Source organism: Sceloporus occidentalis, unplaced genomic scaffold (assembly GCF_023333645.1).
Source record: "Sceloporus occidentalis isolate IW3139 unplaced genomic scaffold, rSceOcc1.0.p SCAF_9, whole genome shotgun sequence".
In the NCBI taxonomy this organism is placed as follows: Eukaryota; Metazoa; Chordata; class Lepidosauria; order Squamata; family Phrynosomatidae; genus Sceloporus; species Sceloporus occidentalis.
This window is the reverse complement of record NW_028316989.1, coordinates 16,700,950-16,726,833: the sequence shown is the minus strand read 5'-3', so window position 1 is coordinate 16,726,833 and position 25,884 is coordinate 16,700,950. Positions and strand designations below refer to the sequence as shown.

At 39.9% G+C, this 25,884-nt stretch overlaps 2 protein-coding genes across 2 annotated transcripts in view; both read left to right on the top strand.

Moving 5' to 3' along the window:
* The window catches only part of LOC149306992 (uncharacterized), a 117,169-nt gene extending 110,396 nt beyond the window's left edge, over nucleotides 1-6,773 (top strand). The window contains exons 85-88 of the mRNA XM_089538237.1: nucleotides 1,146-1,261; nucleotides 5,275-5,401; nucleotides 5,658-5,801; nucleotides 6,594-6,773. Coding sequence (XP_089394363.1) covers nucleotides 1,146-1,261; nucleotides 5,275-5,401; nucleotides 5,658-5,801; nucleotides 6,594-6,773 — 567 coding nt within the window. The remainder of the gene's footprint in view (nucleotides 1-1,145; nucleotides 1,262-5,274; nucleotides 5,402-5,657; nucleotides 5,802-6,593) is intronic.
* A 12-nt stretch (nucleotides 6,774-6,785) lies between these two features.
* On the top strand, nucleotides 6,786-17,466 carry LOC149306991 (uncharacterized protein CXorf65 homolog). Its single transcript, XM_089537519.1, has 7 exons — nucleotides 6,786-6,862; nucleotides 8,774-8,811; nucleotides 10,630-10,716; nucleotides 11,422-11,541; nucleotides 13,604-13,678; nucleotides 15,066-15,164; nucleotides 16,878-17,466. The coding sequence occupies exons 2-7, from the start codon at nucleotides 8,787-8,789 to the stop codon at nucleotides 16,952-16,954; spliced, it is 483 nt and encodes a 160-aa protein (XP_089393645.1). The 5' UTR covers nucleotides 6,786-6,862; nucleotides 8,774-8,786; the 3' UTR covers nucleotides 16,955-17,466.
* The last annotated feature ends 8,418 nt before the right edge of the window (nucleotides 17,467-25,884 follow it).

Below are 25,884 nucleotides of genomic sequence, written 5' to 3'. Positions count from 1 at the left end.
AAGGTTTCCATGTCCCGATTTTAGGTGGGACAATCACGGGTTTCAGCCTCACATCCTCCAGCTTGCCGCCCTTGTCCTCCAGCCCACTCCTCCTCCTTCTTCAGCCCTCCTCCTCAACCCTAGGAAGCATGGCCGGACGTCCATCCCCTTCCCAGCCTCGCAACCAATTAGAGAGGCTTCTGGCTGGAGGAAGGAGTAGGACTTCCAGCCACAAAGGCCACTGGGGCCTGTAGTTGCAGGAGGAACTGCCCCTTCCCGGCCTCGCAACCAATCAGAGAGTCTTCCGGGGCCAGGACTTCTGGTCACAAAGGCCGCTGGGGCTTGTAGTCGCAGTGGGTTCCTACTGGTGACTACAAGCCCCTGCAGCCACTGCGACTGGAAATCCCACCCCGGAAGACTCTCTGATTGGTTGTGACGCCAGGAAGGGGTGGGACATCCACCCTGTCCCAGTTTGGTGGAGGATGGATACGGCAACCCTACCTATAATTCATTCTGGAATGTTGTGTGCATGAGATGCTGGACTTCATGTATATAGTTTCCCGCATCCTTGCACTGCGACAAATGTTCACGGCAGTATTCAGGTCTTTGGTTCATGGTGTGTTTGGAGAGTGTGAGGATTTCAGGTGGATTTGCCACATGGATCCAACCCCCCAACCCACACTGTACATGACAGCAAAGACCCTTGGCCCTTGCACCATAGAAAACTGGAGTATAGTGAGACATGACTGGTCAGCTATCAGACTTTTCTGGAGGGAGTATTTAAAAAAGGGTTGATTTCACAAAAGGAAGTGGTACATACCTATTTGATTATTTTGATTTTGCCTCTGAATCTTACATGGAATCAAAAGCGGTTTTAAAGGCAGTCTGTCTGTTGAATGGTTTGTCAAGAGACAAAGAAGGAATATCCAGAGAGAGGAGTGACTGGGGCGATTTTAGACAAAAGGCTATAGTTTGTGAATTAAACTTCTGAACAAGTTTCTTTTCATGTCATAGCCTTGAGCAGAAAACTGACAATTACAATGCAGTTTTAATCCCCACCACCCCAGAAACATCCCCACAACATTTTTGGCTGTTTGGTATTTTTGATGAATTCTCTGTTGAAGAATACCAAACTTTGCTCCCTTTCTTCTCGCTGCTTCTTTCAGGACACTGTGAAAAATTATTCCCCAGTTTGTTTAGCCGCGAGGTCTATTTTTGAAGAACTGTTGGGTATTCAAATGTTGCTTAGTCCTCGCTTCTTTGAGAAACACCCACGTGAAAGGTAATAGAAATGAGGCTGATGATGTATTTAATGCAAGTAATACCCATTCCAATATGTTTTTGTTCGTTGTTATATGAGTGCTTGCATTAGAAAACAGGACTAATTTTCAGTTACACGATACAACATAAAGGTAGAATCTTATGGCTTCAAGGAACTTGAAGAGACGGTTATTTCTGGAACTTTTTACAACTGTATCAAGAGGTCTTCATCAGTCCATGTCTTTACACTTCTTTTAAATTGCTTATATTACTTATAAGACCTCTTGGAACGGTTGTAAACTTTTCTGGAAATAACCATTTCATCAAGTTTCATGAAGACATAAGATTCTACCCTTTTGTTTAATAAAGTTATTTTCAAGTTTTTTCAAGCCATAGGATCTTCAAACTTCAGGTTCTGCAAAACTCACATCATAACTTTCGAGTTCCTTGAAGCCGTAGGGTTTTAAATCTTACGTCTCAAAAAGTTATTTCCAAGGTGTCTTTAAGCCACAGGATCTTCAGAACTCAAGTTTTATAAAACTTAAAATCATAAACCACATGAATATCTTTATATCTAGTTTAAATGGACTTGCATTTGTATTACAAGTATTATCGTACTTATTTCTAATTGTTCCCTTAATGATTTGTTAAACTCTAGAGGTGAGATACCTCACTTTATGGCTACTTTACAATATTTTTACTGTATGATCATTTTCTAAATGGTTTATATAGTTTCATTATTCCATTGGATGCCCAAAATTCTATTATTATAGTAAACACATGCAATTTAAATAATAATAGTAAAATAATAAAAAAATTATTTCTATCCCTCTTTTTGCCAGGCAATCAAAGCGGCGTACAAAAAGTTAAAATACATCCATATATACATAGTACCCCCTTTAAAACAAGATTAAACAGTATAAGATTAAAGACTACATATTAAAAGCTGATTAATCCAAATAATAATAACCATGGGCAGAGTTCACTAGATGGGAAGTCTTATGGTTTAAAGAAGTTTTTGTAGTATTGTTAAGTACCTAACTTTCCTGGTTAGTCTTTTTTTTAGTTTCTCAGTTTAGAGATCGGCTGTGTGTAAGGTTACCCACCCTATATTACCCCTTTTTGAGTTCCCCTAACTCACAGATCAGTCCTACAACTGCACTAGTTGTATATGTTCTCAGCACATATGTAGTAGTAAGATTTATTCGGTCGTTGACCAAGTATACAAAATAACTTGATAAAATAATAATTGCAAAATACAATTATTAATAATTGTTAAAAACAATTTCAGAAACAAATTCAAGGTCATGTTATACACATATCAGTTTTCACCAACCAATTAGAAGTGTATTTTGCATGAGATGTAACAAAATGTTGCTACATTGTGAACATCACTTGGTTTCTGATTGTCCAGAAGATAACGTAAATTATAGAAAGTATCAGTATGTCCAGCACATATTTTCTTCTAAGTATCCTGGAAACATAGTAGACTGACTACACTTTTCAGTGGCTACTGCAAATTGTGGCATCACTGGTCTCCTAGTTATTAGTCAACAGCTGTTGAGCTGAGTTTTCATTTGTTCTTCTGGCTTGCATAATACATGGAGGGCAGGCTGCTTCTTCTGCACCAATAAGATAGCTTTATGCCAGTGTGTTCTAGAACCTTCATCTCTGACAGCTGAAGGAGCAACTGGTCTTTTGCAGTTCTAGACCCTCTTAGCTCTGGGGAAGTCGGACACCGATCAAGCTCCATCAAGCTAGTTCTATGGGCGAGCTTTGGCTTCCCTGTCCTACAGTTATGGATTAGCAACCAAGCTTCCAAGATCAGATGAGATCAGGTGTGTTCAGGGTGGTATGGCCATAGGTGATTAATAACCAATGGTAGCACCTTTCTGCCATAATGGGATTATGTGGTTTTGTGAAGCAAGAGGCTATGCTGATGGCAGCGGTACTTCTGGTAGTATCTACCAAGTCATAGGTTTTTTTGTTGTGGAGACAGATTAAACATACTCAACTGTTAATGGGCAGCATTGGAGGTTGACATTGGAGGAGGATCTCCCAAAGACAACGGAAGTGACACCATAGTTCAGTGGTGGCGAAGCTATGGCACACATGCCAAAGGTGGCACTCAGAGCCCTCTCTGTAGGCACACGCTCTGCCACCCCACCACAGAGTTTGCCAGAGTTTGTTACTAGAAAGCCAGATGAACATGGCACTTTGTGATAAATAAGTGGGTTTGGGGTTGCAGTTTGGGCATTCAGTCTGTAAAAGACTCGCCATCACTGCCATGGCTAATGCTTGTTAGTACGGCACAGAGGGGGGCATTGGTAAACCGTCTTTTGAAGATCTTTTACTATGGAAACCCTATGATGAGACAATCTAAAATGAAACAAGAGATAGTGCCAGAAGATGACACTCCAAGATCCAAGGGCACTCAACAAGCTACAGCAGAAGACAACTATGAGTAGTGTTGTGGCTAATCATAAAACTGGCCTCAAGCTGAAAGGACATTCAGCTGCTGATGTTCTCTGAGGCAAAAAGAAAGCCTGAAGCCACACAACACACATGGAAAGTCAAAAGCATAAATCAGGGGACGCTAGACATAGTAAAACAAAAAATGGAACATATATAAGCATTCTAATGTAAACTAACCTAAGAAGAAAAGGGGTGGCATTTACAGTGAGGAGAGATGTACCAAAGCAGTCAAAGGATATGCCAGATCTGCCTGAATCATGTCAGAAAGACTCCAGGAAAATGCATCAATATAACCTTAATCCAAATTTATGCTCCAACTTCAGAGGCAGAAGAAGAAATTGAAAGTTTCTCTGCTGGAGTCCAGGAGTAAATTGCTCACACACCAAAGCAGGACTTCTTGTTAACAATAGAATGCACAAATAAGAAGCGGCAGAATCAAACATTGTAGGAAAATTTGGCCTGTGATCAAAAGATGAAGCAGGACTAACTGACTTTGGCTTTCCCAAGGCTGGACCCATTTTTACCCTTAGGGATCCTGTCACTCACCCTGCCATTCTTTCCCCAATTTCTTCCTTTCTGTATTGGGTTACTGAAATTTTAAAGTAGACGATGAAGACATTGAAATAGTTCAAGATTTTCCATACTTTGGCTCAGTCAGTAATTAGAATGGGTTCTGCAGTCAAGAAATCAGAAAAAGACTAGGATTTAGAAGGACAGCTTTGAAGGCGCTAGACAAGATCTTGAAGTATAATAATAATAATAATAATAATAATAATAATACTGTTTATTTCTAGCCTGCTTTTCCAAATATCAAAGCGGGTTACAACATGGATACATCAAACAGTATACAATATAAAACATACCAAGTTAAAAACATCATAAAAAACATTCTAATAAAACATTTACAATTTCCAAAAATAAAACCAGATAGAATGGAATACTAAAGTTAGGATTGTCTGGGCCATCCTATCTCCCATTTCTATGTATGGTTGTGAAAGCTAAAGAAAACTGATAGGAAGAAAATCAACTAAATTGAAATGTAGTGTTGGAGACGTGTTTTATGAATACTGTGGATTGCTATGAAGACAAATCAATGGGTCTTAGACCAAACATTGGTCACTGATACTTGTATTCTGCCATCACTATCCATTTCTGCACTAAGGATGAGGGTTCAAATCATAAGGAAATTTGTGTTTGGTGTTAATGTGTGTATTTTTGAATTTATTGTCATACAAAGTATATATTACTAAATGCATTTCCTCTCATAGTACACATTTCTAAATCTATTTATTGTGATACGCACATTTTAATAAGCAATTTGGTACCTTTTTGAGCCAAGAACTATATTTCAAAGTTCAGAGAAATGAGAAATTGAAAGGGTCCCAGTCTTCACTTTAGTGCAGATGGTGTGCATTGTGTCAGGCCTTAGTGGAAGATCAGATTCATCAAGCGCTCCTTTTTTAATTCAGTCAATAAAGAGATAAGTTATATCAGTCCTTTTGGATCCAAATGGATGAAGAGTGTAAGAAATCAAGGCTTTCATTTTTCACATTCCCTCAGGCTGAAGCATTACAAAAACTTCCACCTGCAAGCAGAGCTACATAATATATTGGACAATCCAGAGCAAAGTGTGGAGAAAGGGTACAGCAATGAGAAAGATCAGGAAGGAGATTTCTCTAGCCTCCAGGTAGCTCATTTAAATTAAACCAGACATGTATGTATGTATGTATGTGCTTAATAAATGCTTGTTCTCCTTTTTTCCTCCATTCTGTAGCAGAACTGGGGGGGGGGGGGGGAGGAGGCAGACACTGTTTAGCAGAGCCTTGCTCCTGTTCCCCCAACAAGTCTTGCTATACCTCTCCTTTTCAGTCATATGATGTGAGATGCTGCAGGCACTAAATCTCCCCTGTTTGAAAATACATAGCATGTCTTCTCATCTCCAGGTGAAAACTGCAGAGCTAGAGCAGACACTGGATGCCTTGAATGAGGATTTCTTCCAGCTCTCAGTGCAAGTCTTGATGATCCACAAGGAGGAGGAACATTTGAATCAGGAACTTAGAACACAAGAAGACTCTATCTCATTTGAAGTACATGACTTTCTTCACTTATAAGCATTGAATTTGCACTTACATTATGTCCAGATGAATATTAATTCATAGCATACCTACTATGCAGTAAAATCTCTTCATCTACAGAACAGCAGGGAATGGTTGCTTAAGATGAGCTAAAATACTAATAACCTCCTCTGACTCAATTCATATTTATGTAGCTTATGGGCATTTTTGGTGCATGGATACAAATGTGTGTAAAGCTTAATATTGTAAATTAAAGACACATCTCTCCAAATGTTCTAGGCCATGTGGGGCCAAACAAGTATCATGACTAGCATGGCTGTCTCCCTGATAGCCGTCCATTCTGTGTCTTCAAGTGGAGCAGATACTTTTTCATTAAGCAGTGTAAACATTGGTGTTCTCAAATTGCCCCATAGCATCTAAATAGATCCTTTTTGAGCGACTAGTCCTCAGGGACTGTGTAATGCTATATATTACATGTGGCAAACTGGTGGCCTTCATGACGAAACTAGTCTACAAGTCCAGCCATACCTAAGTATTGCCCTTCTTGACTGCAGCTAATGGGAGTTGTAGACACCAACATTTGAAGGGCCACACATTCCACACCCTTCCTATTTCTAGTGCATTACACCAGACAATTTGATTATATCCATATAATACTATCATAAATTTGATGCAAGTGCTTTGCAAATGAAACAAAACTGCACAGGGTCATAAGGATTCCCCCAGTTTCCAGCATCCACTGTTTCATACTCATTGGCTTTAATCCTTCTTTTTCCTGCCCTCTCTCCCCGATCTCTTATACAGTCTTCAAGTGAACTTCTTGGGAAGAAAACACTACACTTCTCAGAACTTCTTGAATCCTGGGCTGCCAAGAGGGAACAAAGGGTTCTGCTGGAAATTAAGAGAAGCCTCCTTGTACAGAGGATCAGAGAGGTGGAATCAGAACTGGCATCACTTGGAAATCTGCAGCCACTGCCAGCTTGACAGCTGAGGAGAGACCATTTTGAACTGAGGACCTGCTAGAAACTTTCTGTCGATCATTTTGGAGTTTTATGTATAAGTATAGGTTTAAGGTACACAGCAGTAGCGAACCAAAATAGCTCCTCCTCAAGTAGTAACTTGGAAGTGTCCCATTTTAGGGGCTGCTATATAACCCGCCAAATTGTTTCAATGGATGGGTTTTACAGTACTGACGAGAGAAGAACTCTTCTTTTTTCCTCTTTAAAACTATTCAAAGGTCAGGTGAGGATGCTTGCAATGGTAGTGAGCGGGTCTCTAGTCTTCCCCCCTCTTTTCTAACTTTCAAAGACCACTAACAGCCTCCCTAGTCAACAAGATGTGCTTTTCCCCTTCTCTCTCTCTCTCTCTCTCTCTCTCTCTCTCTCTCTCACACACACACACACACACACACACACACACAGTCTAAACAATTTAATAATGAACAATGCAGAAAAGAAAAGCATTTGAGGAGGAATCAGTTCTTCTTTGTAATCTCTGTGCCTCACAGAAATTGGTCTCATGCCTGCATAGATCCATTTGTGCAAAGGCACAGATGATCACTAAGAACTACTGTTAAAGGTAAGCAACCTGTCCATATTGATGCATTTCTGCCATTTGAAAAGAAAAGAAAAGAAGGCACCGAAGATGCAGTGACTGCCAAGATCCCTTACAGGAATACACTCTGGGAGGAAAGGTGTTGACTAGGGTTGATGGATGCAAGTGGGGAGAAAGGAACATAAAAACAGACAAGTCGTTCTGGCTCCAAATGACTTTGTGTGAGAGAAGTATGAGGAATTGGTTTGTAGAACGTTTCCACCCAGAGATGTTACCAGAAATTGACTGAATCTGTTTACAATAGGACAAAACAGCAAATCTGAATTAATCTACCCAAATACCCAAGGATTAAGTTGGGTTTGTGAAAGGCTGTAGAATTTGTTCGGTGTAACCGCTAACCTAATGAGTGGATGTGAATACCTTTGTACTGTATTATGTTTTAGTGTAAATGCTGTACATTTGTGGGGAAAATGTTATTCAGTGAAAAATGACAAAAGCAAACAGATTTGCGTTTCCCTGGAGTGACACTTAAACCTGTTGGGTAAGGGCTCAGGCATGCTTCTGCAGTTGTGTCTCAAGTTTCACATTTCTGTTAGTCAAATGCAACAAGCATCACAAATAGTCAATGTGAGGTTCTATTACAACTGGCATGCCTGAGGAAAGAGAACTGCTAATGACTCTGGCAGGGATTGAAAGAGTGTGCCGCACCTGATGAGAAACACCATTACTGAAATAGATTAATAGTGTGTTGTTTTTCCCTATACCCAAATACAGCGAGCATCTCCAAGCATTTCCTGTAACCTAGTTTTCCTTCGATCCTCATCCAGGCAGAGTTATGATAAGGGAAAAAAATTATGTGGCTGAGGGCCAACTCAGCAACATGGCACACTCCAAAGGCAGGAGACTTTTTTCTCTGTGTGTCATTAGAGGTAATATTTACACAGTGGAATGAAAGGATTTCCTCCACCTTTGTGAAGATTTTAAATGTTTATCAAGTCCTTTATTCCTGATCACTGACCAGAACGTTAAAGATTGAGACTTGAGATACCAAGCCCTTTAGTAGATCAGTGGATCACCCTTAGAGAAGGAAACAAACCCTAGGCAGCACCCAGCAACCAAGATGTGTGAACTCTCCTTCCAGTAACCAACCGCCTGCAAAACAGTTCCTGGTATCACTTTCTTTTTGCAGATATTTTCTGGTTGTACTATTATGTTATGCTGCTGTACTGTAATTTTCATGAGATTTGAAATTGTGGAAGGTCTGAATACACATTTTAAAAATCTAGTCAAAGGAAGAATGGCATCTACAGAATTCGGTGTAAAGGAGATCAGGCATCTCCCATCTCCATGCTCCCAATTCCTAGGCATTTGCTGTCTGTCTGTTTTGGTCTTATGGTCTTTTTAATCTTCGTTTGTTTTTCATCTTTTAGGTTATGAGCAAAAATGTTTATAACTGTGCTTCATGGAGGTAAGTGATTTTCTGGCATTGAGCTTTGGTTGAAATGGACAACATTCAACAACCCATCTATTTCTGTGCCCCTAACCCAAGTATCTTTTTTGTTGAATTTTCCATAATGGTTGATATATATATAGAGAGAGTGTGTGTAATACTCTTTTATTTTGTTTAGAAGATGAATTGTGGCCCCAGAAGCCACCTAGAAACACAATTCCATTTTTGAACAAGGTGTGCAGGTCCTATGTACTCTGTGTAAAGGATAAGCAGCACTTACCACTGCGAAAAATTTAGAAGCAGTGGGGAAAGGCATTGGCATTTGGAGAGTACCAGTGTGACCCCTTGACCCATAGACTCAGTTATTAATAGGGGATCCAGATGGGAGGGACTGAAGAAACCTCTCATGCATATTGCTGGAGTAATAATAATAATAATAATAATAATAATAATAATAATTTATATCCCGCCCCTTTGAGGTCAATCGGGGCGGCTTTCTTTTTGCAAATATTTTAAAACATGGCCATTTGAAATGATGTGCAGGAGGAGAGTTCTACAGATACCATGGACTGCTAAATAGACAAATGAATGGGTCCTAGAACAAATCAGGCCTGAACTTTCACTAAAAGCCAAGATGACTAAAATGAGGCTGTTATACTTTGGACATTTCATGCAATGAAATTACTAATTGGAAAAAGACAATTAGGCTTAGCAGAGTGGAAGGCACTAGGAAAAAAGAAAGGCCCCATCACACAAGGATTGAGTCAAGCAAGCAAGCCACAGCCTTGACTTTGCAAGACCTGATCAGGGTAATTGATGACCAGGGGTCTTGAAGGCCTCCTCATGGAGCCACTCTAGGTCAAGGGTGATGTGATACCAAATGACAACAACAAAAGCATGGTCATATTTTACTGGCAGCAGCTGCTAGACCCTTGGTGCAGCATCTCCATGATCCTGACATTGGACCATACAACTTTTGTCTCTTGAAGCTCCTTCCCCAGTCACCTGCTAGAGGAACCATGAAACAGTATTAATGGGGATAACATGGGCATTAGCCATTGTGTGTCTCACTGCTGACTTTTGGGCTCACCACCCACCTCTCAATCTGGGCTTGTTTCTGCCCAGCTTCACCCAACAAGATCCCTTACAGGTTCTCCAAAACTGGGAAGATGGACACACGAGTCCTGTCTCCCCAACACCACAAGTATCACAAGATAGCAAGTAATTGTTGATTCACATCCTCTATTTCTGGTCTTGACGTCAAGAGCCAACACAAAGTGTTGACCATTCAAGGCCTACTCCAATGTGTGTTCCATGAAATTGGATTGAACCCGTTGGGTTTTGACTCCATAACCAAATGGTTGGTTATTGTTATCCTGATCATTGCGTCAATGGGAGGACAACCAGAGGTGTGTGGCCAGAGGAAAGTTATTAGCTCAAGAAAGAAGCCAGAGATAAGACAGGTGGAGAGAATGTTATAACACTGTATTTTGTTACAAAGGGATAAACGATTTGGGAAAAGACGCCAGCTACTTTGCAAGCTGAGTTGTACCAAGAGGCATTGGCAGAAGGGACAAAATGTCTATTTTTATGAGCTATTTATAAGACATTAGATGTAATGCAGACGTACTGGGATCAGACATCAGTAAGAGATGTTTAATTTGGTTTTATTATTTTGTATGTATTAAATTGATTGTTCTAAGCCTGTTGTTGGCCACCTTCACAGCTGTTTTACTGAAAGCTTGAGAGAGAGAGATTTTGAAAATTATTGCTTTATTTTACTTTTTTTTATTAAGTCATGAAATCCAAAACCTATTTTCTGTGTTTCCTTCATAGAACAGAAGGAAGACCTTTTTAACATTCATTGTAAAGTCCAGATTCTCCTAGATGGCATAAAACACCGCTGTGGATGTGAAGATGAAGGTATAATAATAATAATAATAATAATAATAATAATAATAATAATAATTTGTACACTTTGTGTGTGTAGGGGGTTACCAATAGTCTATTCTTTTATTTTTATCTTCACCATATTCCATGTTCTTGTCTCCTTCCCCTATATGTCCCCTATTATATTCTGATACATCTGTGTCTCTAATTTATACCAATAAAGGAAACAAGATGACCTCTGGATGGCTAAAACCTTAGCATTTCTCCTTTGCTTCTTTCTAATGCATGGGGCTGCTTTCTTCCTTGAGACCCCCCTCCCCGAAAATCTTTCATGTTAAGCCTTTTGCACAGTATCTTTGCCTCCATAATCTACTGAAGCCTTCCCTAACTTGGTGCCTTTCCAACATTTGGACTACCCTTCTTATCACCACCAGACATGGCCAGTGGGAGGGATGATGGCAGTTAGACTCCAAAACATCTGGAAGGCAACAGGTCATAAATGTCTGCCTACTTGAATTAAGTATATGTATAAAATTTATTGTTGTTGTGTGCTTTCAAGTCATTTCTGACAACCCTAAGGTGAGCCTGTCATGGGGTTTTCTTGGCAATATTTGCTCAGAGGGGGATTGCCATTGCCCCCCTCTGAAACTGAGACAGTGGGACTTACATGAAGAGAAGGGTTGTCAAGCCAATAAGCAACCAAACAAATATATCTAGTTCCTGGATTTTGTTTTGCAGAAGAAATAGAATTAGCAGATGTAAGTGGCCAAGTCAAGAATTTGCTCCAGAACAAGCATCTCTCTGCAGCTGAGCTTCTGGGAGAAAGAGAGACTTACGTGCTCCTTGGTGTTACAACCAGTAGGTTCCATACTTCAAGTCCTAAGATGAACAGGTTTATTCATCAGGTTGCATATACTCTATTTAATATTTCTTTATTATTTGATACTTTCCTGTACTTTAATTTGTGCTTTAATTTTTTATCTGTTTTGTAAACTGTCTTGGGTACTATGCCAAGAGAAAGCTGGGATACAAATAAAAATAGAAGACACATAGATAGCAAGGCACAATTTTAGATTCAGAGTTACAGACATGCAGGTATCCTCTGCATTTTACTAGGAAATGAAATCCCACCGAAAAACATGGGATTTGCTTCCTAATGAATATGCTAGACTGACTGGTATCAATTGTCCAGTGTACCATGCTGAAATCTGCAGAAATAATGCCATTCGATGCTGCTTGAACTGCCATGGCTCAATGCCATGGAGTCTGGGGATTTTGCTGTGGCACCAGAACTCTCCGAGAGAGAAGTCTAAATATCACACAAACTACAAATCCCAGAATTCCATAGCACTAAGCCATGGCAGTTAAAGGGGTATCAAACTGCATTAATTCAGCAGTGCCGATTTAGCCTATGCCTGCCTATTTGCCCAGAGGGGAAAAACAAAGCTTTCACTGATGAGTTTACTATCACCTAGTTGGTCTCTTAAGATTCTCTTTTGCCTCCTTAGTAACAGTAAAGCAACCTGTCTCTTGCGTGTATGCTGCTCTTTCTAGTAACAGGATCTGAAATGCTGATGTAAGCAGGAGGCAAGGCTCTCTTTCACTTTCTCAATGGCTAGATTAAGCTCTCAATGCTAGAAGACAAAGTGCTCAGCAGTTTCAGGAAAGGGCTTCAAAACTATTTCCTCTTTCCATCAGATCAGTCTTCCTTAGGTCACATTAGAGAGGAAGGTTTCTAGCCTTTGCTTTTGAGCAGCAAAGGGTTGGTTGGGCTAGAGGAAAGGCAAAGCACAGGGACATAATGGCCACAGTGCCAAGGTGCAAGCAGACTTCCATAAGCCCTGGGCAACACACAGCACTGATTTATTAATGGTTTGGGTCCAGGTTACCTACAGGATCACCCCTTTAATATAATCCATCCTGTACACTCAGTTCCTCTGGAAGAGATTTAGGCCAGTCAGCCAGGATTAGGTTAATAATTGTCAGCCAGATGATGTTTTCTTCAGCCGCCCCTAGACTGTGGAATGACCTGCCAGAAGTGGCTTGACAACTGCATGCGCTGTCTAAAACAGCATTAAAGATCAGGCTCTTCCACAGGTTTACCCAGATGATTTTCAAATTGTGAATTTAAAATGATGAATTTAAAATATGGATTGTTTTAATAAGTGGACATCTTAATTGTCCTTTGAAACTGATGTATGTCTTAACTGATGATTGCCTGTTAGCTGTTGTTGTTGTTATATTAATTCCATTATTTATTTCTGGCAGGGCATCAAGGCAGTTCTGATTCAATAAGGAATCAGGCTATGTTTTCCCTTTCATATGATCTCCCAGAGCTGTTTGAAGGGCAGGAAAGGGAATTTTAGGACAAACAAATCTTGAATCAGTCCCATCTTCCATATGAAACAGGTGCCACCTAGATATAGGACATCCCACTTATAGACCTTCAGCTCCTTTTGACCCAGCAATCCTTTGGGCGAAATATGGAAAGCAAGATACCAAATGAACACCGCTTCATGTCTCTTCAGACCAAAAGCTACAAAGAATGATCACCTTGAGAAATAATAACTTAGGGCCCAAACAGACAGGCTAAAATAAAGCTGCTTCAGGTCACTTTGGAGGTATGCTATTTAAATGATGCATGCATCCTAAGAGGCTGGAAGCTGTGCCAAAGCTGCGCTCTGGTCCTTAGCACTGGAGCATGACTTTGGTGTGGCTTCTGGCCTCTTAGGATGCATGCATCATTTAAACAGCATACTTCCAAAGTGACTTGAAGCAGCTTTATTTTGGCCTGTCTGTTCGGGCCCTTAGTTGTGAAAAAAGTCTTGCTAAGATCAACTCCCATCCTTTATACTAATCCCAAGACAGGACATACCATCCACATTTACACACTAAAGCTTCTCCCTTTTGCTCCCTCCAGATGGCGAAAGACCTTCAGAGGGAGGATTTATACCTCTGTTGATAGATGAAAACATCATTAATTCCAAGTTCCTAGGTGGGTGAACTAATGTATTTCCAATTTTATCTGGGGAACGTTAGTATCAAAAGTCATTGTGTATTTGAGACAAGGAGGACAGCTGCCTCTAAAACAGCATGGTATGCATACAGAGTTCAAATGTTGCTATCCTAAAGCATAATGCGACATAATGCTCAACCTGCCATAACATATATGAGTGCAACTGTTAAACCCAACTTTCTATTTTTGTTTTAAGTCTGTCAAATCTCCAATCCTATCGATACTTTGCCCCTTTTTAAGATGACACATATATGTGCAGTTAAAAAAAACGCTACCTAATTTTCTTTCTTTATTATTTATTACTGTCAGCGTACATGTTTAGCAACTTAGCTAGGCATCGTAGCATTTTTAAAATGATTGATAATGCACAAGAAAACAAAGATCTGACAATGCAACACAAGAGCAACACAATAAAAAAACACACAGGTAAATAGAAAGGCAGCATGGGGGAAATATCATGACAAAATTGAATGAATGAATGAATGAATGAATGAATGAATAAATAAATAAATGCAGAGAAGAAATAAAATAGAAATCAAAACCACGCATGTGTAATAGGGATTAAAATAATACAACTTTCAGTTGATTGACTCTTACAGTTCATAAAGGTTTGGAAACACTGTGTAGATTTACAGTCAGCTCTCTTCCTCCATGGATTCTTTAGCAACAAATTCAGCCATCCATGGTTTGAAAATAGTGTGTGTGTGTGTGTGTGTGTGTGTATTCAAAAAAGCAAAGGTTGATCTTGCCATTTAATATAAGGGGCACTATTTTACTATACTATTATATTTAATGGGACTGTATTATAAAAAGAGTAAAAACAGAAGATAATTGCATGAGAAAATATGAAGGCAACTTTGGTGCTGCCATTCAGAATAAGGTCTGTTCCCACCCAGATCAAAAACCTTTGTATGAAGGTCACTTTTCATTTGCTTAATGGACAAGACAGGTCTTGTTTCCATAAGTAGTTATGATCTTCTCCCATAATGTTGGCCTTCACATAGCAGGAAAACACCTTTTGCAGAGATGCTTAATCACAGAGGATGAAGGATTACCAGAGATAATCTCCAATAAAATTTGGAAATTTGGAAATAATAGGGCTTAGCCAAACTGTCAACTTATGTACTTTCCCTCCATTTTTGCTTCTATGGCAAGAATATTACTTATAAATTTGATAATACTCTGTTCCTTTTTACTATCAGAAACTGCCTGTCAAAGCGAAAAATCAAAAGCAATTGGCTTTAAAATTATACTGAGTTACAGGATGGCATATATTGTATTTGGCTTGTTCATGATAGCGCTCAACCGGCTAGGATTGCTTTAAATAAATTGTGTGAGATATATTGTGTACTTCTTCTATCGAAAGCTAAACTAGCAACTTCGCAAGAGCAGAAGAGCCCTTCTCCCAGGATGAAATCCAGAAGGAGTCATAAAAAATCAACCTTGGATATTCCAGCTGCTGGTGGTGAGTTCATTTTAAAAATAAAATAAAACAAGTTTTATTACATATTTTAGTCTGATATAGTTCATTACAGTTCAAATAGGGGACAACAAAAGATGGTACAGTTCACTGAACAAGTCACAGTTCATGGCAGGAAAATTAAGCTTTCCGGATTTATCAGCCATGTAAATCTCATAGCATAAAGATGTTAGAATCAGCCTGTGATATCTTCCCATAAGAGAAGTGTCAGGTTCAATATGTACTGTGTATGTCTTACCATGACAGTTTGTGTTAGGTGCAAATGTCAACAGCATACTTTGTATCCTGAATTGTTTACATTATTGTTGTTGTTGTTGTTGTTGTTGTTGTTGTTTGGGCCTAGTTAACATTAACATGCATTTTGATAGATCTGGTATTTTCCAACTCATTGATCACGTAACGCCATCTCTGTGTACTTATTGGAGCTCATCTATACTCATTTAAGGATTCAGTTTTATTGGCATAGTTATTCTTTACTGACATTTGATCCAGAAGAATCTTGAAGGTGGCTTGTGTGTGTGTACCTTCAAGTTACCTGTTGATCTATGGCGATCCCATGAATTTCATAGGGTTTTCTTAGGCAAAGAATACTCAGAGGTAGTTTTGCCAGGTCCTTCCTGTGAAATATAGCATACAGCACCTGATATTCATTGGTGGTCTTCCATCCAAGTACTAACCAGTCCTGACCCTATTTATCTGCCAAGGCCAGGCAGGATCTGGTGTCTTTAGGGTGTTTAGGCCCCTGAAAGTGGCTTACAAAGAATAACATATAATTACTTTAGGGCTGCTTCCGCTTCATTCAATATATAGTATTGAATTTGAGTAACATATCTTCCCAGTTCTCACTGTGTTGCTATGGCTATCCCCGCATAACATTTTACTCATGACTTCAAATTGCTGATGACTGGGTAGTTAAATAGGTGGCTTATTGTGCGTTGTGTGTATTCTTACTCCCTTCCTTGAGGACTCCATATTGAGTTAATTTCTGAGTAGCACTGAGTTGATACAATATTCAGCAAATTTTTGAAGATAATGATAGGTTCATAAAAGGGGTGAAACAGAGGGTCAAATTGAAATGGCTTCCGAGCATTTTGGAGACATGGCCTTTAGACGGTGCACACTTCCAAAGTGGCCAGAGGCCACACCGAAGCTGAGCTCTGATCCTTAAGACTGGAGCAAAAAAGAGCTAGGATAAACTGGCTCCTGGTGGTGCTGGTCAGCCCATTGATTCATGACCTGGTTTGGGAGTAGGCTGTGTGGTCAGCAGGGTTCTAACCCACTTGCGGCTGGAGTGGACTCAGGCCACTCTTTCATGCCCATCTGCTTCAGACCTTAGCAACCATGTTATATAACTTTATGAGTAGATACAAGTTTAGTCTTCTTTATCCAATATATATATATATATATATATATATATATATATATTGTGCATGAAACAAAATTTGTGTAAACTGAACCATCAGCAAGAAAAAGTGTCACTATCTCAGCCACCCAAGACATAGTTTTGGTTTTTGGAGTATTTTGGAATTCCGGATAAGAGAGAGTGAACCTTTACTTGCCATTTAGTGGCCATTAACTGAATGCGCTGTTTGTCTGGTATTATATGCAATGCCCATATTCCCCAGCAACTGATATAAAGAGCAATACTATTTGTGGTATCTCTCATGCTTGTTTGTATGTTGTCTCTTTCTATGGCAGGCTTAAGGACTCATTCACCTCATGGCAGTAGAACAAGGACACCCATTGCATCTCCAAAACAGAGCAGGAAACTCTGATCTTTCACTGAATACCAAGTGATAACCAGTGCTAAATGCCTCATAAAACTTATTTTTTGCTTCTTGGTGCCACATTTTATTAGAGATGCCATTCTAATTGTAATCCCCATTGGATACTGCTGTACATACTTTGGAGTAAACAATAGTAAATTGTAGTATAGATGTGCCAACTGTGTCTCAAGACAAAGAATTACTGTATTATATAGATGACAGCAGCACTTATGTATTTGTATCTCTCTCTTTGGAGGGATTTTGGGTTTCTTATTTCCATTTTACTTCCAGAGCTTTAAAGGAATATGATTAACAAATTTACCTGTGACAAGAACATAAAGATCTTCTGACATGATTTGCTGGGATCAATGTCCATTTGTTTGACTGAGGCTGATTCAATAAAACACATTATTTCTTAGCTATCTCTTGCCTGGACCCTCATGAAAACAATTCGATCAGCTGGGTTATGTAATAACCATCATTCTGCAACCAGAGCTTAATGGACAAAACTAGGCTTATCAACTAAGGCTTATTTCCAGTGTTACCTGTCAAGGTAGCTGGAATAATAATAATAATAATAATAATATATTTCTTTGAGCAGATGTAATATTTTCCAGTGTGTTAGAGATGCTGCATGCATTTGAGGTAGGATGGGTGACAATGCAGTAAACCAGATGTTAAGACAATGTAAAGTTTGCTTTAATGAGATGGAGACATTTTCTTAAAAAGGAAAGTGCTCACTTCCTGGAGAGTTACTACTAGTCAGAGTTTGCTTATGTGAGATGTACTACTAGTTCTAAACTGGATGGAGAAATAGGCCCATCCTCTATATAGGGCAGCTTCTTCCTATATTTATCCACACCAGTGCTATCCAAAGGATAGTCTTTTGAGCCTCTCCAATGTTATTATTTCCTATAGCCTATTCAGAAAGAAATATTTGCCTCCTTTTAGGCTTCCTCAGTACAGAGCAGGAAGTTTATCTTGTAAGCATCTTATCTAACAAGGTGAATGCTTCTGGGTTCAGTGCAAACTGCAGGTTTAACCACATGTTACAAAGCAAGAGGTTGCAATGAGCGCCTGCAGGGAAGAACGGCATCTGGAGCAGCATTTGGAGCAAATAAGTGACTGGGAGGAGTGGAGAGCGAAAGGGGTTTTTCCTTTTATTTCACACCTGCTTCTCTTTTTCAAATTCCACATTATTTAGCAAAACCATAGAAGATAGCATGAGATCACATAAATTAATTGGCTTGTGGCAAGAGCTCTTTTGGAGCACTAGATAGAGTGTGTGTGTGTATATATATGTGTGTGTGTGTGTGTGTGTGTGTGTGTGTGTGTATGTATGTATGTATAATATATATGATAATGCTTTAAATACTGTACATGCAATGCAATTCTAGGCTTCATGAATGGGAATATAGTATCCAGTAGCCATAATCCAACTACTGCAAAACTGAGATAATAACAACCTCTCTAATAGAGTTACTTGTGGGGAATGGAAATAGAAGAGAAACTAATAGCAAGCCTATGTGCAGATTAAAGTTCTTTGGTAAAAGATGGTAGGGATAAAGAACAGAATGACTAGAAAATTAAAATTAGATAACTATCAATTGGAGAGCAATCTTCATAAATGCAGAAACGTCTGTGTAATGCTTTTTACCACAGTTGTGAAGACTAGAAGCTCTCTCTGTTTTATTAAATCTGCATATATATATTTTTAAGAATGCCAGGAGCTACGTTCTAACTTGCATGGATATTCTTCAGCCATGTACAATATCAACGCTTTCAAAAACTGCCACCTTTTTTCTTATGGGGTCATAGTGTTTAACTGATACTTTTCACATGATTAGTAGTCCTAGAGCCATTGAACAATAGATCATAGTTTCACTTTTCTATAGCAATCTGGCACACAAAAAAAAAACATTGTTTTTCCTGTTTTATCTTAGCTACAGAGCCTAAGGTTATGGGAAAACACTAATTTCAGACTTCAGAGTGTATATTATGGAGTAAGTGTTTGAATATGGGAGGGAAGGAATGCACCTGAGTTGTGTAACATGTACATTTAACAGCGCCTAGGAGTAAAAGGCATGTAAATAGTAGGGTTGGACTAGTGAGAGGATAAATGCTGTCATTGCCTGACGATTTTATGAAATGGAAAAGCAAATAAGTTGACAATGCCCTGCATTTTTGTTATCAAGAGAGACTGCAGATCAGCACATTCCTTGGCTGCTGTCATCAGGTGATGGGCAACAGACTGTTAAACCCTGCAGAAATAACGGCAAATCTTTGCTGTTGAGAGCTATAGCTCAAGGTATGCATACAGTACCTGAGAAAACTGTTTCTTTAACATATATCTGGGCTTGATGAAAGCTCCAATCCAACATAATCTAAAATAAACCTTTTCCTTTAAACTTGGATTAAACTTCCTTTAAACTTGGATTGCACTAAGCTCTTTTATAATTAATGGATCATTCCCATTCATGTTGCCAGACATAAAGTGCTAAATATATCTTGATCCAAGAGAACTAGCAAGAAACCAACTTAGGACTTGTATAAACTGGTACTTTTTGCAACATGGTGCTATGCCATGTAAAGGTCATTTCATGTCACTTCCCTGTCTAAATGCTCTCTTGACATTTTTTTAATCATTCAAAACAGAATATCTTGGCTTATCTCTGGGCATTTTGCTTGGGATGTAGGAGGTGGCATTAGATGTATGTCCAGCCCATTGTACCCTTGTCATTTTGCCTCCAAATGAGTTTCCAGTGTCAATTTATAAGCCACCTGTCTGTGGGAAAAATGCACAGTCCTTATGCCATCCTTTTTCTGCCCAATGAATCATTGCAATTATAAATTTTTAAGAACTCCTTCTAGAACCCCTTGCTCTCTATTAGTCTACTCTGATGCTTCATTTCCAACAAAGGGGATGGGAACGTCATGGCAATAAGTCGCTGCCCTTCATGTGTAATGCAAGAAGCAGTACTCTGTGGCTGGAAGGGAAGACAGAGTGAGAGAATGGGCGCAAGAAGGACTAAAGGCAAGGGAAGCCTGGCAAGAAAGAAGATGTAATAGTTTGGGCTTTTTCTGATTTTTCAGAGAACGATGAAAAAAATTGATTTTTTTCCCCAAGTACAGCGGACCCTCCAAATTTACTAGGTTTAGGGGAAACAAGACCCCTATGAAAGTAGGAAAATGGCAAATAAAAACACACAATTTTTTTAAACCTGAGAGAATACCTCTCTAGGAATCTCTTGGTCCTCCAGGGACCCTCTTTGGTTAAAATTAGCTGGACATTGACCATAGAACTGGAGGACCTACAAATGCCTAGAGATATGTTCTGTCTAGGAATCTCTGGGTCTTCCATCATCTTCCGGCCCATGAGGGAGTTGATTGGGCAGCCAGCTCCATCAGGGCTCGCCTGAAGAAAGAGACTCCTCCCTCCATAACTGTCATCTTCCAGCCTAAGAGGGAGTTGACTAGGCAGCCAGCTCCATCAGGGCTAGCCTGGAAGAAGAGGCTCCTCCCTCCATAACTGTCATCTTCCGGCCTATGAGGGAGTTGACTAGGCAGCCAGCTCCATCAGGGCTAGCCTGGAAGAAGAGGCTCCTCCCTCCATAACTGTCATCTTCCGGCCTATGAGGGAGTTGACTAGGCAGCCAGCTCCATCAGGGCTAGCCTGGAAGAAGAGGCTCCTCCCTCCATAACTGTCATCTTCCGGCCTAAGAGAGAGTTGACCAGGCAGCCAGCTCCATCAGGGCTAGCCTGGAAGAAAAGGCTCCTCCCTCCATAACTGTCATCTTCCAGTCTGTGAGGGAGTTGATCAGGCAGCCCAGCTCCATCAGGACTAGCCTGGAAGAAGAGGCTCCTCCCTCCATAACTTTCATCTTCCAGTCTGTGAGGGAGTTGACTAGGCAGCCAGCTCCATCAAGGCTAGCCTGGAAGAAGAGACTCCTCCCTCCATAACTGTCATCTTCTGGCCTGTGAGGGAGTTGACTAGGCAGACAGCTCCATCCGGGCTAGTGTGGAAGAAGAGGCTCCTCCCTCCATAACTGTCATCTTCTGGCCTATGAGGGAGTTGACCAGGCCAGCCCAGCTCCATCAGGGCCAGCCTGAAGGTAGAGAGCCCTCCTTCCGGTCCATCTGCCTTGGTCCAGGCCTCAGAGGGAGAGAAGAATGCTGGACTTGATCCCCTCCCCACCTCACCATTCCCTTCTCCTTTTGTGTCGTGTCTTTTTAGATTGTAAGCCTGAGGGCAGGGAACCATCTATTATCCCCTCTGTTGTAAACCGCCTGGATTCCCAGTGATTGGGCAGTATATAAATAAATCCTATTATTATTATTATTATTATTATTATTATTATTATTATTGGCAGATGTTGACCATAGAGTCATGCTGGACTGGAGGATCTAGAGATTCCTAGAGATAACATATTAATCAAATCTGTGAATAATCAAAGCCGCAAAAGTCAAAGCCACAAATGTGGAGGGCTGACCATATATGCTCTGGAGGAAAAGCTCATTTTGCAAACTAAGGGTGCATCTACACCAGCTGAAATAATGCGAGTGCAATCTAGAGTATTCTGCTCTGGATCTGCCCTGGGATTCACTGCCCTTGTTGAACACATAGCTGGATGCCCCCTTCTGACCTCACCAGAAGTGACATTGCCAGTCAGTCTGCCAAGTTGCTGCTTGACTTGCGAGGCACCAGCACTGGCAGTGATGCTTGCCAGCACCAGTCTTTCCCAATGGGTATTTGTGACATGTGGCCAACTGGATCACCCTGAATCCAATGCGATCCAGCTGCACATACTTTCAAAACACCATGGTCACACTGGATTTTCCTGGAACACACTGGAGTTTCTGGAGTATCCAGAAAGTTGGATTTAAGGCTGAAGAAGTGGTTTTGCTGTGGAACTGCCCATATGTCATCTGACATGGTAAGTACAGGGTTTTTAACCTTGTGTAAATGTGGCTTTCCCCTGTCACATCTGGAAACTGGAGGAGAGTTTATTAATCTGTCGTTGCATGTATTCTGAAGCAAGGTGCAGATTAAAAAGGGTGGAGTTCTGTTTTGTTACATTATCCTCTTTTGCCTTGCAGCTTTAGGCAATTCCCATAAAACCTAACAAGGAAGGCAACCTCACACATGCTCAGGGTATGATCTTCTTTGTACCTTTGTAGAGGCTGAACATGCTTATAATGTTTAAATCCAAAAGTATGATGGCATAATTGAAGCATAATTCTTGAAATTCTGAAAAACTCCATAGTTCAAAATCCTTGCCGAGGGGCAGGGGCAAGTGAAACTGTCAAAAGAATGATCTGATCTATTGCTTGCACAACCTGCCACTCAAAGTGTGCATTCTGCCGCCAAAATTTTCAAAGGTGGAATTCACTATTATTAGTCCCTAAATCTCTTTTCATTACAACATGAGCTTACCCCCAGATGAACGATTGCAGAGAAAGGAGTGAAATGATAATGCTGTTGGGAAGTGGTTTTGGAAGAGATTTAAAAACATCAGAGCCTGCATTCAGGTTTTCCATACGGCTTTGAAACTGCTTCAGTGAGGGAGGGGAAAAAGCCTTTCTGTATGTTATTCTGATCTCAGCAGATTGAATAGCCACACAGAAACAGGATGAAGACGATAAGGCATTTTTCCTATGTGAAAGGTCTAAGATTCAGAGATAAGGTGGTATGTTATGTTCTCCCTATGTTCCTTCAGAAGAATGCAGTATTTCTGTTTGTTACAACTTCTTTGGAACAAAGTGGGGCATTTAATTTAATTTGGGGCAGGAGAGGTTACTGGGCAACAACCAAGAGCACATTGAAGTATTGTCGGAAATATCCAAAATTCATCTTTGTGTGTGCAGTACATTAAATATCTTATGGGCCCTTACATTTGAATATAAGAAGCAGCTGACAAAAGGTAATCTAAGGCCATTTCTCTGCCAGCTTTGGAGGTAGATACCAATCACCTTATTTGAACTTTGTCTCAGTGCTTTCTGAGAATCATTAACCATCAAGTGTCTGCATTGTTCCAAAGATTTCCTATAAAACGATGTTGACTTAAAGAATATTTATCATATTCTTAGAACAAACCTATATAGTGTTGTGTCACCTTAAAACTCGTATTTATATAAATAATTTTGATCTTATTCTTGAGTGATTCTAAGGCTTTTCTCACTTTCCTGATTGCCTTTTCAGCCCATTCTGATCTACACAGAAAATACTTAAATTTAGTTAGCAAGAGCATTCTAGAGACATATCTGTTGTATTACAGCATGGTGAATTTTTTTTGGAAAGGCCTGGATAACAGCAGGAAAACTATCACCTAATTGATCTATGCATATCGTACAACATTTCACAGATAAAAATACAAAGCAGCAGGTTAAGATTGAAAAGGTATTAATGAGAAAGAACACACAGGCTAAAAATAATGCTGCAGCAGTTTGCTTTTGCCTGAATCTGCTGAGAAGGACAACAATCCACTTTCTCCTCTCTCTCTCCAGGTTAACTGAGTGCAAACTACTCTGAACTGATGGTGCAGCTATACTGTAGAAGTAATCCAGTTTGACACCATTTTAACTACTATGACTCAAAGCTACAGAATCCCAGGATTTGTAACTTTGTGTGACAACAGCACTCTTTGGCAGAGAAGGCTAAAGCTCCAAATCCCAGATTTCCATAGGATGGCTTCCTATCTTCAAGTGGTATCGACTGCATTATTTCTACAGTAGAGATGCACACTCAGTTTGCAGCAACTGAAGTAAGCTGAGGACAAAAGGGGAAAATGGGAGGAGGAGAGGTAAACTGAGGCATTTTAAAGCAGCTGAAAAGTGGGATGTCAAATCAGAGTTAGTTGATGTATGCCTATGTGTCCATTTTAGAATGAAGTTGCATGTCTGTAGTATGCACTGAAAATTTTAAGTGCAGATTCCTTCCTGACTACCAAGTTATTATCCCAGCTAGCCAGTCCAGGATGGCTTTTCACACAAACAGAAAAAGAGAGAAGCTTACTGTGTACTGTGGGATGGAGCCTTAGTTTATGTTAGTTCAAACACTGATCTCTGAAACAAGACAAAATCATGGAATGTATCATAAGGAAGAAAGAACATCAAAGACTTCAAGCCTGAGCAGTAAGATAAGCGAAGCAAGTTGGATTGGTTTAACTCTGATGCAATAGGGAATGGTATGAAAGGCACTTGACTTACAAGTTCAAGGTTCAAAAAATGTAACTCCTGAAATCCTTACAGCTACTTGAGGCCTAATAGTCATGGCTTCTGATTATATTTCAGAATAATGTAGTGGTAGATTTCACTTGGCTTCAGACAGGAATGTTTTTATTCCAGGCCTAGACTACTCAGTAAGTGAAAGGCCAGGGCAGAAGCAATTTAGATAAATGAATGAATAGGTGGAGAGTGGAATTCAGTACACATTGCCTAAAGAATTGTATTTTCAAACAACCAGAACATCATTTTTTAGCATATGCTATAGTGCCATGTACTCTGATGGGCCGACACACTTAGTGCTTGTTGTTTTGCCTGTGATGATGCTCTCATAATATTGGGTGCTGTCCGCCACAAAGAAAGTGTCTGTCTTGTTAATAAGCCTTGTGAAATATATTTTCCACATCCTCCCACAATATATATATATGTGTACATTGACATAGCTTCTGCCCATTGGAGATAGCACTTATGGGGTTTGAAGTACCTAGCTGATCACATTTGATTGTTCATCTTTAAGTCATCTTCTTATGCTATGCCTTGAAGTTGTTTCCAACTTAGGGTGGTACTATCATGGGGTTTTCTTGGCAGGATTTGTTCCGAGGGGGTTTGTTGTCAGCGTCTTCCTCTGAGGCTGAGAGAGTGTGACTTGTCCAAAGTCACCCAGTCAGTTTCTATGGCTCAATAGGGATTCCAGCTGAAGTCTCCAGAGTCATACTCCAGTCCTCACACCACTTTGCTTGTACACAGGTTATTTTCATCACATCCCTTTTGCATTGCTGTGTGAGTGACAGGGGAAAATATATATGTCTGTGTGTGAAATGGAATATTTGTAATGCAATAAGGCACTGACAAAAGCACCTCTGAGTATTCCTGGCCTGAGAAAACCCTATGAAATTCACGAGGACAGTGATAGCGAACATACATACACACAAACAAGGCCAACCTTTTCAATCAGCCCTGTTTAGGAGACAGTTATTGTTTTTGCAGCAGCAGGTGACAGATAGCATCCCTTTTGCAAGTTATCTTGGCAATCATTTTAACACTCTTTTTATGGCAATACTAAATGAGGGCTTAAATCTCCCACATCCCACTTCCCAGATGCCTACTTTGGTAGACTGTAAATCTGCAAGACACGGCTCAGCAGTTGGATTTCAAGAAGCAAAGAACAGTCATTATAAAAGGATCTAATTTGCATGCTACATTATAGGGGTTTTTTGTCACAAAGAATGCTTAGAAAACTAGAAATCAGCAAATACTTTTGGGCAGTATCTGCGTTTGCCTCAAATCAGAGAACGTTATATTATGTGAAAATGAGAGGTTTTTGCATAACTGTTATTGAATTTGGTGCAAATGTTTGGTTGATTTGTATGAAGGTTTGATATCTCCTGAGACATAATATGTCGGATGAGGATTCACTCCCTGTGTTTTGCTACCTAACTAAAACTAAAGGGAGGACTGATACAGGGAAATTAACTTAAAACAACGAAGTTATCTTAACAGCAATAAGTCATCGTAAATGATGTGACCTTGCCTGACTCCTATAAATCATGAGGATCAGGGATTCCTCTTGGATTGAGCATTAATGGGACTCTTTCATTCCTGCTTTGCATTAGTCCCCAACCATTGATAGAAGATGGACACCACAAACAGGGAGTTTATGTAAAAAGTTATTTTATTATCAAATTGTGCTTATACAGCATAGTCCAGAGCAACACACA

Coding starts and splice junctions, on each gene's coding strand:
- LOC149306991 (XM_089537519.1), top strand. CDS start 8,787: ATGTTTATAACTGTGCTTCATGGAG. Junction 8,812..10,629: donor TATAACTGTGCTTCATGGAG/GTAAGTGATTTT, acceptor TTTCCTTCATAG/AACAGAAGGAAGACCTTTTT. Junction 10,717..11,421: donor CTGTGGATGTGAAGATGAAG/GTATAATAATAA, acceptor TTTGTTTTGCAG/AAGAAATAGAATTAGCAGAT.